The sequence below is a fragment of the Thamnophis sirtalis genome, unplaced genomic scaffold (genome assembly GCF_051295495.1).
Source record: "Thamnophis sirtalis isolate CommonGarterSnake01/CBP01778 unplaced genomic scaffold, rThaSir2_p1.2 scaffold_1, whole genome shotgun sequence".
NCBI lineage: Eukaryota > Metazoa > Chordata > Lepidosauria > Squamata > Natricidae > Thamnophis > Thamnophis sirtalis.
Window position 1 is genome coordinate 115017498 of NW_028261381.1, and position 13705 is coordinate 115031202.

The following is a 13705-nucleotide window of genomic DNA, read 5'->3' on the forward strand; positions in this document are numbered from 1 at the left end:
GATTCCATCTGAATTGAGTGAAGGTGTACTGGGCATGTCTGAACCTGGTCTGCAAGCTTACGAAAGCAAACTAGGCTAAAAAAAACCACACTTTACCAAGACTTGTGCCTTTTCATCTTGCTATTAATCTTCCTAATTGTTTCATCCCAAAGTGGGCCAGGGACACAGAATAATACATTATCTTAAATACAGGATATCTTATGTTAGGTGAATTGACCTGTCTAGTTTGATTCTGTGATTTTTAAACTTAGGGGAGGTGAGGTAATCATAGGCTCACCGAATGATGAAATGGAATGTGTCTTTATACCTCGAGCAGGATTTTATTAAATCATCCCAAGCATCTGAAAAACTCTACTGCTGCATTAGCCAGATGGTGTCATTGCTTAAAACCTATTACCTATCACACCGTCTCCAGTTCCCCTTCTCCATCTCTGTTGCTACATCCTGTTGTTAACTACCAAGCGGCTGATGTGCATACTAGCAGCAGCAATCCAAGTCCACACCTACCATTGACCGTCTGGATAGCCTCCTCAGACACCTGTTCCTGCCTGCATCCAGGAAGGATGGACACTTCCACCCCTCTAATTTGCAGAACCCTTTGGAGGTGCTTGCTCAACCAGTTGCAAACCCATCTGGCTGAATGTTATTTATTTTGTTCCATAATCTTCCCAGAGTTCCTGTCAGATGCTTCACTGAGAGCAATGTGCACATCATCTGCAGCATTTCTTTAGTCTACTTAGTTGGTTAGTTAGTTAGTTAGTTAGTTAGTTAGTTAGTTAGTTAGTTCGTTCGTTAGTTAGTTCGTTAATTAGTCCTTCTGTCATTAAAAAATCGTTCTGCTTAGTCTGACACAACATGCTCCTGAAAGCCGAGCTGGCATCAAATAATGAGAGCATTCTTTATAAAAGGCTTGCAAATGTGCTCCTTGACAATATGTTCCTGTGCTTTGCCAAATATAGACTTTTAGCTGGCCTGACGACTGATCCTCCTCCGTCCCCTTTCTGAATGTAGGTTGGATGTAGGATTCTGTTTTTCTTCTTCAGGCTTCCAGCACTTCACCATTTCTGCTGACGTAAACTTTTACCAAGGAACAAAACAAACAAACAAAACAAAAACCTCCGATTGACAGAATCTTCAGGTCTCAGATTGACAGAATCTTCCAAACTGTTGTGAGCATTCATCTAACACTCATTTGTACGTTTAGCCCACGATGCAAATAAGTGCCAAGAATGTGGAGCCGAGCTCTTGATGGTCAAGGAAACCTCACCCTCCCAGTCTTTCCAGTTCCTGCTAGTCGGATGCGCCATGTGGGGACTCTGACAACCAGAATTGCAAAGGTAATCACAGGAGAAGCAAAAGGGTATGTACATTCTCACTGAAAGGCGAATGAAGAGGAGGACACAAGCGCTTTGATTGCCTGCCTCTGCTTTCGTATATGAGGCAGCCGGTGCTTTTGGCTGGGAGCCCAGGCAGGGCTTTTGTAATCAAAACATGATCCTGTATGCAGTGCAACCAGTACTGAGAAAGGCCGACGGATGGCTCTCCTCTTTTAGCCCTGCTGTGGAATCTGCCGAGCTTCACCTCTGATGTCCAAAATGCACCATTCTGTGAGTGCCGCCTTTGTTGTAACCGGGAGGGATGTGGGGAGCCATTCTTGCATTCTGAAAAGCCAAGGAGTGACTATATTTTCTCTGCTTTTTCTTTTTTTAAATCGCATTGTCGTCTCAGAGTCTTTTGTTTTCAGCCAAGGGATTGTTAGCTGGGTATCTGGGGAGGGCAAAAAAAGGTGGCTTCCTTGCAGTAGATTGTTATGGGACTCTCCTTCCAGGCAGGCAAGTTAGATTCCCTACTCCCCCTCCCCAAAGAGAGGGAAGACGTATTTTTTTTTAGCAGAAATCAAAACAAAACAGAATGCTGGGTAAGGAAAGACGCTTTCCACCCAAAGACTAGGAGGCTGGAGAAGATGCACCCATCTGTGCAAAGACTGGCAGTGTGCTGCCTGATTCTGGGAAGTACTGGGCTGAGGCCCTGTCTTGTCACTTCTCATCCCCTAGTGTCCCCCCCCCCCAGCCCCACAGCATTTCTCTTTCTCTTTCGGCCTCATACCACCAACAACTGATTTGGGAAGCACCCTGGGAAAATCCTAGTCATAGCCATAATCTGAGAAAAACATCAATAGTATAGAGTCAGTGGATTGGGCAAAAATTCTGTGAAACTTTCCTTTCCCACTTCATGCTTGGTTCTGATTCCCTTCCCACCCCCTCCAACATTTGTCTGATACCAATAAAGGTATTTCTGACTGATAGACCCTCTCTCCCTCCTCATCTTCCGGGGGGCCTCTAGGTTGTTGTTGGTGTTTTTTTTTTTACCCCCAGCGGGCCAGCAAACAAGCCTTCTCATTCACAGCCACTGCACGTTTCTTCTGCTAGAGCCATTTATAACTCCCTGCCTGAATCACTGTACCATACGGCTTTCTGCTGGCGAGGGCAAAGGGGGTGTCACCTTCCATTTCCAATGCCCACCAAGCCAATGTTCTTTCCAGTAGCTTGGCAGCGAGAAGATCCCCTGACTGCAACACAGCAACAAACAGCCAGAAAGAGAAAAATGCTGACTGTGTGGCCATGCCTGGATCAGTGTGCACCAATCAACGAGTAGCTGGGTTTAATAGAGGGCCTCAAATTCTAGGGCATTTCATTTGAGTCCCTGTTCTCATTGTTTTGGCTCCTGCTGCTGCTGCTATCTCTCTGTGAATCTCCATTCACTGGCATGAAATAAATAAATAAATGATGGGACATGCGATCTCAGGCTGCAATACTGTATATCCTGCTTTCCTGAATAGAAATACTCCTGTTCAGTGTTACGCTAATCATCTAGTTATAAATGTGACATTATATTACATGCATGCATGCATGCATGCATACATACATACATACACATACATACATACATATACATACATATATATATACATACATACATACATACATATTGTATCTCCTAGCTGGTTAGATGCGAGAACAGTACTTTTCTTGCAAGATAATCTCTGGATTGTAAAATCTAGTTTGGGCAGAAAACTGTGAGAATCCTTGAAGTTAATCTGGTTTTTAGCTGCACTTGTAGTATACTGGCTATAGTAGACCAAAAGTAGCTAGTGTCGTCATTGTTATTAGTAGGAAATGTTGTCTGTGGTAGAGATACCAGTTTATCAGTTAAGGCTCATAAGCTGGACTACATCTTCTTTGTTTTATTAAAAAGTTTTATTTGAAAGCCTCAGTTGACCAATACAATGCACAATGGAGTCAATATCTAAAAGGCCTATTTAGTGATTACCATGATATCAGAAAGTTTGGAAGAGGGATAAATATAAATCTGAATTCACCAATGAATGAAAAAATATGTTTTTGTGTGCGTGTATGTGTGTGTGTATGGAGTGTAAGAAAAAGCATATAAAAGAACTCGAATGTGTGTTGTCTCACCTTGAAGCGAAGGTGTAGGTTTATTTGTGAATGAAAAGGCTAATATGTGTGTCAGACAAAATGAATTTGTTCTCTCTAGGTGGTTGTGGGTGTGTATGAAAGTAGAAATCTGTAGGTTAATTATAGCCAAGTGTTATGCTTCAGTGAATAATGATAAAGGAAAACTCAGATATGTTTTTGGAAATATTGTGCAATAATATGAATTAATGCAAGCCAGAGAGAACAAGTGATCTGCTAGGGTGACATAAATATGTAGGTGGGACTGAGACAAACACATGAACAATGAGCAATTATGAGACTCAAGAATACATGAAAAAGGTGACTGGTGAATATCTGTCTAGAAAGGTAATGGATAGGAGATTCAGTAGTTTGCTATGAGGAATGAATGCTTGAAAGAAGTAAAAATAGTATGTACTAGAGTATGCTTCATCAGTCTTGATACATAGAATGAGAGTTGCGTAAATCAGAAACAACATAAGTTAAATGCAATAGGAATGGGTGCAGGTGATTCTTGCTTTATGACCACAAATGAATTGAAAATTTCTGTTGCTAAACAAGACAGTTGAGTCAGTTTTTGTCCCATTTTATGATCTTTTTGGCCAAAGTTGTTAAGTGAATCACTGCAGTTGTTAAGTGAGTAAGACGGTTGTTAAGTGAATTTGACTTCCCCATTGACTTTGCTTGTCAGAAGGGTGCAAAGGTTGATCACATGACCCTGGGATACTGCAACTATCATAAATATGAGCCTGTTGCCAAGCATCTGAATTTTGATCACATGACCATGGGGATGCTGCAATGATTGTCAGTGTGAAAAACGGTCATAAGTCAGTTTTTCCCCATGCTGTTGTAATTTTAAATGGGCACTAAATGAACTGTTGTAAGTCGAGGACTACCTGTGCTTAAGAACTGTATGGTGAAACAAGAAGAGAGGGTCACACATGAATAAGTACTGAGTATGGATAGGCTATAAAAGTGAATAATTAGAGTAGTGATGTGATTTGATCATACAGGGAGGAAGACGGAAGATCAATTGGCAAAACAAAACTATAAAGGAAGAGTGAACAAATTTAGAGGGAAAAAAGTCTGAGAAAATTGTCATTCAATGGAATTAATTGTAAAACTCCTTCCGTGCCAAAATGTTATGGTTTTGAATTCTTTTCTTTAAAAAAAAAATCTTGATTGGATGGAACTTTGAAAGCTGGACACTAGAGGGCACCAGAAGGAACTGAAGATTGCAATTTAAAGAGAAGTACATTTAAATTCGACTTACTAGAATGGAGCAAAATATACTAACATTCAACATATTGAAGTGTAGTTTTTGAACAGTGGACCCAGAAATAAATTTTAAAGCATCCGCCTCTATGGATGCAGTAAATTTAAATAATGTTATGGAAGAGGAAGACGTCTAAGGGTGAAAACCGACATAGACTGCAAGAATAATATGGAAAAAGATGCTACACTGGATATACAAATGAAACCTGTTGATGTCTTAATAATTAAAAGTATTAATTGATTTAAAATAATTAAAATACAAATGATTATTTGTACCCTATGACTATCATTAAGTGTTGTACCTTATGATTCTTGAAGAATGTATCTTGTCTTTTTATGTACACTGAGAGCATATGCAGCAAAGACAAATTCCTTGTGTGTCCAATCACACTTGGCAAATAAAGAATTCCTAAAACGAATATACAGATAATAAACCAAAAAAGTGATTCAGATTACTTTCTTATATTAAATTTACACTTATTTGTTAACACTTTGAAGAATTTTGTGAGAAAAAAAGACCTTCATGGCAATTAATGTAGATTTTCATATAAATATCTCCTAAAAGGTGCATTTTTCTAATGTACACATCTTTTGCAAACAATTTCCCTTAATTTAATGAATTTCATACATAATCTTTCTCTACAATCTTTGTTATATTTGGTCCTTATGTGGTGTGTACATTTCATGTGGATTTCTGATTATTAAATTGCTTTGCAAAACTTAAGGGAAAATGTTGATTTCGGGTTTTAGCTTCACCTAGGGTTGTGAATAGATTTCAAAAATTTAAATTAGGTAAGTCTGCATTAGCACGCAAATTGAACATCCTATCCATTGTAGACAAATACCAAGACCTTCCTATATATGTAACAGACAGTTTTCTATATAACTTTAATAACTACCTCTGCACAAGAGTCACAATATTTTTCATTCTTATGGAATGTGGTTGGGCCACCCTATATTTTTGCATCATGTGGCATTAAAAAAGCATCCTTCACAATGAACATTGCTTCAGTTCAATTCTGCATATGTACATACCTAATACTCAGCTTCCCATTTCATGATGCATTGCCTGGAGCATATCCACATAATGAATATATACAACAGATTTAAAAAATATCTGACCAAGTAGTATTCAAATCAGGTTTGAAGCAGTTGCACAAAAAATGGTCATGAAAATTCATCAGCTTGCAGAAGTGACCAATTCACTCGTCTTGCAAGCCTGATGGAAGATAATAAAGAATCTTGTATTTCATTCTCCTGCAGGGAAAATTATTCAGCCGAAATAAAATTTGCATATTAAGCTGAAACTCTTGTCACCATCAATTTAGGTATCTTTTTATTAAGAGCCAGGCTTAGAATTAAATGAAAAATATGGATGTGAAATTTGCACTGACCAACAATGTTCTCCCAACTCTGTAAATCAGGAAGGGTCTCATTGCAGCACCTAAGTCTACTTGGCTGTAACCCATCTAGCTCCATAAATCCCCTGGCCACCTCTTATCCTTGTTTATTTCTTCACTCTAACATTTCTTTTGGGTGACTATCAAACAATTACTCTGAGATAAGATGGATTTAATAAGCAGCTTTAGAGATACAGGTGCATTTCATAGTAGGGGCTCAGCAGTTTGACGTTCATTCTTTGGGCTGGTTTACATTTTTTTTGTTCCCAACCATCCTTTACGCTATTCCTTTTCTGCTAACCACTCATATTTTTAACTGGAGATTTTCTTTTAGCAATTTTTAAGTGAACAGTACATTATGTTTCCTACCTGGTGTCCACCTGATGTACAAGGAACAAAAGTTCCAGATTATTTGTTTGTTTATTTACATTTATTATAGCCACTGAACTCCAATAGGTAACCTGTGTAGGATTGGGGAGGCTTTTCCTTACCCTGTTTTAGTTTTTGTTTTGTTTTAATATGACCTTTATCCTGCTCAATTTTTTCATCTCTCACTGTTCCCTTTTCCACCAGTGCAACTGAATTTATATTTAGATACCCTTTTTTCAGATGTGGGTACCATTATGTGAATTTACATGATGGAATAAGGGCTTAAAAATGAATAAACAAACTAATCAATTAAAAATTGATTCACTTTTATGAGATTGCCAGATCTTGCAAGATTTCAGTCTTGTCATCCAAAATCTCCCAATACTTTGGTATTATTGCCCTGAAATCTTCCAAAACATTTGCCTACAACTCTGTTTCACCTGTACTTTGCAAAATTTAATATCTATCCCTCCATATATGAACATTATCTGTGGACAGCATACCATCTAACAATGCTGCAGTGTTAAACCTGGTTGTGTCTCTTTCCACCTTATTTGGCTCCCAATGTTTGTTTTGTTTTCCCATCAAAGCTGTCAAAAAGTTCACTATAAACAAATGACTAGTGGATTAAGTTCAGATGCAATGGAATTGTAGTTTCTGACTGCAAACATTTGTGTTTAAAGGAGATCCTGATATTTGTATACATTCTGAAATGGTAGGTGTTTCAAATGCTATGTATTCCATATGTGATAGTGTACAATTTCTGAAAAGTTTGAGGAAAATTTACGTACGTTAGTTACAGTCCGTGATGTAAACGAAACTATATTGTTCTACTAGAGGCTGTAATAAGAGACCTAAAAATACAAAATTGTACAATATTTGTGCCTCAGATGCGACCATTTTGCAGCTTAATATATGAATATATGTGACTTTATCTTGATAGGGTTATCTGGAGAAAAAAATCCTTAAAATGAAAAAAATAGTATATTAAAATGTAGACAAATGATTTCCTAGTTGCTGCAACCAAAGTACATCTGTATTTGAGATTCTGTATCAGCTTTTTAACACAGATACTTCCTTTTGCAGACTATCTTGAAAAGATTATGTTCTTTGAAAGCAAAATCAAATTTTGCCTTCAAAATTCAATAGCAAATTAAAAAAATTAAGATCTCAATGAACCTGGCTTTTAGGCCTAGGTATAGTATCATCTCAATCTATTTATAGAGCTCTCAACAACAATCTGTAAAGCCTGCCTCTTGCGGTCAAAAATTTTAATATTTTATTTGTTCAATTGTGCCAAATTGTTTGAGGCTTTATAGTTTAAGAAACAAAATCAAGTTAATAATAAGTGTTTGCCAAAGAAAGGAAGCTTTTCTTCTTTATTTAATTCATTTAATTTACAGGGCTTACAGGCTGCTTCAGTTGTAAACAGCTCTCTGTGTGGTTACATTCCAATCTCTGCAAATTGGGTTTAAACAATATAATAATATAAAAAAATCAATACTATGATGCAACCCTCAAATAGCACTGGGAGCAATCATTAATGCAATTGCAAACCAAAAAAAATAAAAATAAAAATAAACCAAAAGATCTTCCACTGTCAGAGAGAACATGGTCATAGCACAACAGCTCCAAGGCCTGTTGGATGAACTCTGTTTTAATGGCCTTACTAAACATCAGGAGGAAAAGGGACATCTGGATGGCACCAGCACCATTGTGTGGCTTGTCCCGTAAGATTTTTGCCTCAGGGCTCACAGTTTTTAAGTAGCAATAGCAATAGCAGTTAGACTTATATACCGCTTCATAGGGATGTCAGCTCTCTCTAAGCAGTTTACAGAGTCAGCATATCGCCCCCACAGTCTGGGTCCTCATTTCACCCACCTCGGAAGGTTGGAAGGCTGAGTCAACCTTGAGCCGGTGAAATTAGAACCGCTGAACTGCAGATAACAGTCAGCTGAAGTGGCCTGCAGTACTGCACCCTAACCACTGCGCCACCCCAAGAAGAACCTATAACATCTCCATAATACCGTTTGGCCATTGGTGGCAGTGGGAGGCTCCGCCCACACACGCACGAGCAAACCGATAGTAAAATAAATTGAAACCCACCACTGCTTCAGAAGCTAACAACTTATTCAGATCTGTCAAAGAATTACATCGGTTGGAGTTAATCCTATCATTGTGGGTAGTTCTTAACTTACAACAGTTTGTTTAGTGTCCATTCAAAGTTACAATGGCACTGAAAAAAGTGACATAACCATTTTTCACAGTTATGACCTTTGAAGCCTCCCCGGGATCATGGGATCAAAATTCAGATGCTTTGCAACTGGTTCATATTTATTACTGTTGTTGGGTCCCACATCTCTTGCGATCTTTTGACAAGCAAAGTCAATGGGGAAGCCAGATTCACCTAACTCAGTGATGACGAAACTTTTTTGGCTCGCGTGCCAAAAGCGGGGGAAGCGCAGGGGGGTCATGTGCGGGCTTGCCACACCCATAATGCTATGCATAAGACCCCAGTGCACATGCGCACATGTACAGCGCTCCCCCATTTTTGGTGTGCTTTTTTTTGCCATGCCCAGGCTCCAGAGGGTTTATAGGAGCCTTGGGAGGGTGAAAACAGCCTCCCCCGCCCCCCCGGAGGCCCTCTGGAGGCTTCAGAGCTTCCCTGAAGCCTCCAGAGCACGAAAAACCGGCCCTATGGGCAAACTGGAAATTTGGGAACGGACTTCCGGTTTGCTCGCAGGGCCGGTTTTAGCCCTATGGAGCCTTCAGGGATCTTCAGGAGGCTTCCCTGAAGGCTCTGGAGGGCAAAAAATGATCCTATGAGCAAACCGGAAGTCACTTCTGGTTTGCGTGTCAGGGTTTTTTTTGCCCTCCGGAGCCTTCATGGAAGCCTCCTGAAAGTTCCATAGGGCTAAAACTGGCCCTATGAGCAAACTGGAAGTCTCTTCCCGAACTTCCCGTTTTTCTGTAGGGTCGGTTTTTTGTGCTTCTTGAAGCCTCCAGAGGGTGAAAAATGGCCTCAAAAGAAGGCCAAAGTCAGCGTGCCCTACGCAACGCCTTGCATGCCCCGACAAATGGCTCCGTGTGCCACCTGCGGCACGCGTGCCATAGGTTCACCATCACGGACCTAACTTATCAACTGCAGTGATTTACTTAACAATTGTAACAATAAAGGTAGTGAAAAGGGGCAAAACTCACTTAACAAATGTTTCACTTAACAACAGAAATTGAGGCTCAATTGTGGTCTTAAGTCAAGGATTACTTGTAGTTAAAATGCTCCTGGGGAGCAGCAATGGAAAAGTTCTTCTATAATGATACTTTTATACATGTTTTTTTTTTTTTTTAAAAAAACAAAGTTTAATTTTGTTCAGAATGAATTACGGAAGTACTAACAAGTACTTGTCACTGACATGGTCTCAGTAGAATGACAGATACCACACTGGTCATATAATGATAATGATAAATAATAGTCGGTATTTTTGGCCATTGGTGGAACACCACTAAAGATTCTCTTTGTATTTTAGGATGTTGCTATGGATGATGCAGTGTTGCAGAAAAAAGAAGAGAAAGATGTTGAACTGGATAAAAAAATTCTAGCTCTGAGAAAGAAGAATGAAGCTCTTATGAGAAGATATCAAGTATGTATGAACTCTAGCTTCTCCTTTCTAATAGTGTTGCTTAATATAGCACTAAGCACTTAGACTTATATACCATTTCATAGTGCTTTACAGGCCTCTCTAAGCAGTTTATAGAGTCAGCATACTGCCGCTAACAATCTGGGTCCTCATTTTACTGACTTTGGAAGGCTGGAAGGCCGAGTCAACCTTGAGCCAGTCAGGATCAAACTCCTAGCATTCGGCAGAATTAGCTTGCAATACTTCAGTCTAACCACTGCGCTCGTAATGTGGTTTCAAATCCTTTAGTTAAACCTTTCATTCAGTTTATAATAAGTTGATCTGAAAGCTGTATCTGTTTAATTACCACGAATACTTTACAGCTCAGTTGGTGGCGGCGTAGTTACTACCGGGATTGGAATTTCAAATTACCCTTTTAAAACAATAGTTCTTTACAATAGAATTGAAAAAAATATTAAAAGTATATAAGAATCACATTTTAAAGAAGCAAAGCAAACAGATTCACAAGTTCCTCTGCTACTGCCTCATCCCTCTTAATGTTAACTCTTAATTGCTATAAAGCTATCTTCAGGAAACAGAACAATTTAGAACAATTAATCAGTGGAACAACTTGCCTCCAGAATTTGTAAATGCTCCAGTACTGGAAGTTTTAAAGAAGAGATTGAATAACCATTTGTCTGCAAGATAATGGCCGGGATCCAGATTCACAATGTGGTTTTGGGTTTAACATTTTGTACAAACTGATTCAAGTGCAACGTGTTCAACAAAATGGCTAAACATGGTAGGTTTTGCTTAACACTCTTACCCACTTTTACTCAATATATTTTATGCCGGTCTTGATTCCAGGTGACTACCTGAGCAAGGCTGCCTGCAGTTTTCTTGGCAACATTTTTCAGAAGTGATTTGCCATTGCTTCTTTCCTAAGGCTATGAGAGAATGACTGGCCCAAAGTCACTCAACTGGCTTTGTGCTTAATGTGCGACTAGGATTCAAAGTTTTCCGGTTTCTAGCCTGGTGCCTCTAATAAACTGGTACCCTAACTGGTTCTCTCTAATGCAACTTTTCAACTAGACTAAACTTTGCATGGCACCCTAACTTATAAATCCAATCACTTCTGCTGATTTACAATAATACAATACGATACAATAGCAGAGTTGGAAGGGACCTTGGAGGTCTTCTAGTCCAACCCCCTGCCTAGGCAGAAAACCCTATACCAGTGGTTCTCAACCTTCCCAATGCCGTCACCATTTAATATAGTCCCTCATGTTGTGGTGACCCCCAATCATAAAATTGGTGTCTCTGTTCCTAACACCATTGAAAATATGCTTTCCGATGGTCTTAGGTGACCCCTGTGAATGGGTCACTCGACCCCCAAAGGGGTCTCAACCCACAGGTTGAGAACCACTGCCCTATACCGTTCCAGACAAATGGCTATCCAACATCTTCTTAAAGACTTCCAGTGTTGGGGCATTCACAAATTCTAGAGGCAAGCTGTTCTACTAATTAATTGTTCTGTCAGGAAATTTCTCCTCAATTCTAAGTTGCTTCTCTCCTTGATTAGTTTCCACCCATTGCTTCTTGTTCTACCATCAGGTGCCTTGGAAAATAGTTTGACTCCTTTTTTTTGTGGCAACCTCTGAGATATTGGAACACTGCTATCATGTGTCCCCTAGTCCTTCTTTTCATTAAACTAGACATACCCAGTCCCTGCAACTGTTCTTCATATGTTTTAGTCTCCAGTCCTCTAATCATCTCTGTTGCTCTTTTCTGCATTCTTTCTAGAGTCTCCACATCTTTTCTCGTGGTGACCAAAACTGTATTCCAAGTGTGGCCTTACCAAGGCATTATAAAGTGATATTAACACTTCACATGATCTTGATTCTATCTCTCTGTTTATGTAGCCTAGAACTGTGTTGGCTTTTTTGGCAGCTGCTGCACACTTCTGGCTCATATTTAAATGGTTGTCCACTAGGACTCCAAGATCCCTCTCACAGTTACTACTATTGAGGAAGGTACCACCTATACTGTACCTGTGCATTTTGTTTTTCTTGCCTAAATGTAGAACCTTACTCTTTTCACCATTGAATTTCATGTTATTAGATAGTGCCCAATGTTCAAGTTTGTCAATATCCTTCTGTATCTTAAGCCTGTCTTCTGGAGTGTTGGCTATTCCTTCCAGCTTGGTGCCATCTGCAAATTTGATGAGTTTCCCATTTATTCCCTCATCCAAATCATTGATGAAGATGTTGAAGAGTACTGGGCCCAAAACAGAGCCTTGGGGTACTCCACTGTATACTTCCCTCCATAAAGATGCAGTTCCATTGAGGACTACACATTGACTGCAGTTGGTCAGCCAGTTACGAATCCATCTGGTGGTAATGCTGTCCAACCCACATTCTTCTTTATCTAGTAGTAGGTTATGGTCTACCTTATCAAATGCCTTACTGAAGTCCAAGTAAACTATATCGATGGTATTCCTCTGGTCCACTAATTTTGTCACTTTGTCAAAGAATGCAATAAGATTAGTCTGGCATGTCTGTTTTTGACGAACACATGTTGGCTTTTGGCTATTACTTTGTTTACTTCTAGATGTTCTCTAATTTGTTGCTTGATTATCTTTTCCAGACTCTTTCCTGGTATTGAGGTCAGGCTGATAGGTCTATGGTTTCCTGGATCTATTTTTTTCCTTTTTTGAAGATGGGAACCGCATCTTTTTTCCAGTCCTCTGGCAGTTTCCCGGTGCTCCAGGATCTCTGAAAGATATAGTTCAGTGGTTCTGAGATCTCACCTGCCAGTTCCTTCAGAACCCTGGGGTGTAATCCGTCCGGTCCTGGTGATTTGAACTTGTCTAGGGTAGAAAATGCTCACTTACCATTTTCTTCCCTATTTCAATTTGTGTTCCTAATCTGATTTTTGTGGTGCTGTTTTTGATAGGTTTGACTGTTTTAATCCTTTGTGTAAAGACAGATGCAAAAAATGAGTTAAATAGTTCTGCTTTCTCCCTGTTGCTTGTCACCTTCTTGCGACTTTCTCCCAGCAATAGACCAATTGTTCCCTTAACCCTTTTCTTGTTTTTAACATGTTGGAAGAAGCTTTTTTTGTTATTTTTTTACTTTTGTGGCAAGCCTTTCTTCATTGTGAGCCTTAGCTTTCCTTACTTCATCTTTAGAGGCTCGGGCTATTTGCTGATGTTCTGCCTTAGTTATGTCCCCCCTCTTTCCACTTTTTATACTTAACTTTTTTGTCTTTCAATTTGTCAGAGAGTTCTTTATGCAGCCATGCTGGTTTCTTTTGGGAGCTGTTATTTTTCTTCTTCATAGGTATTGTGCTAGACTGAGCTTTTGTAATCTCATTTTTCAAAATTTCCCAAGCTTCTTGAGTTGTTTTCCCCTTGAGGATTCTCATCCATGGAATTCTTCCCAATCTCTCTCTAGGTTTATTGAAATTAGCTCTCTTAAAATCCAAGACTCTAGTTTCATTTTGTTCTACCACTTGTGTTTGCATAATGTTGAATTCCAATATTGCATGGTCACTTGTCCTCAGGGTTCCT

The 13705-nt window shown here is 39.3% G+C and overlaps 1 protein-coding gene across 2 annotated transcripts in view; it reads left to right on the top strand.

Moving 5' to 3' along the window:
* Nucleotides 1–1019: 1019 nt before the first annotated feature.
* CCDC9B (coiled-coil domain containing 9B) overlaps nt 1020–13705 on the top strand; it is a 59527-nt gene continuing 46841 nt past the window's right edge. Inside the window, exons 1-2 of one of the 2 annotated variants that reach the window (XM_087722756.1) lie at nt 1020–1337; nt 10045–10158. In XM_087722756.1, the coding sequence (XP_087578882.1) occupies nt 1230–1337; nt 10045–10158 (222 nt within the window). In that variant the 5' untranslated portion in view covers nt 1020–1229. Of the gene's footprint in view, nt 1608–10044; nt 10159–13705 lie in introns of both variants that reach the window. The other variant, XM_087722763.1, reaches the window with a different exon arrangement.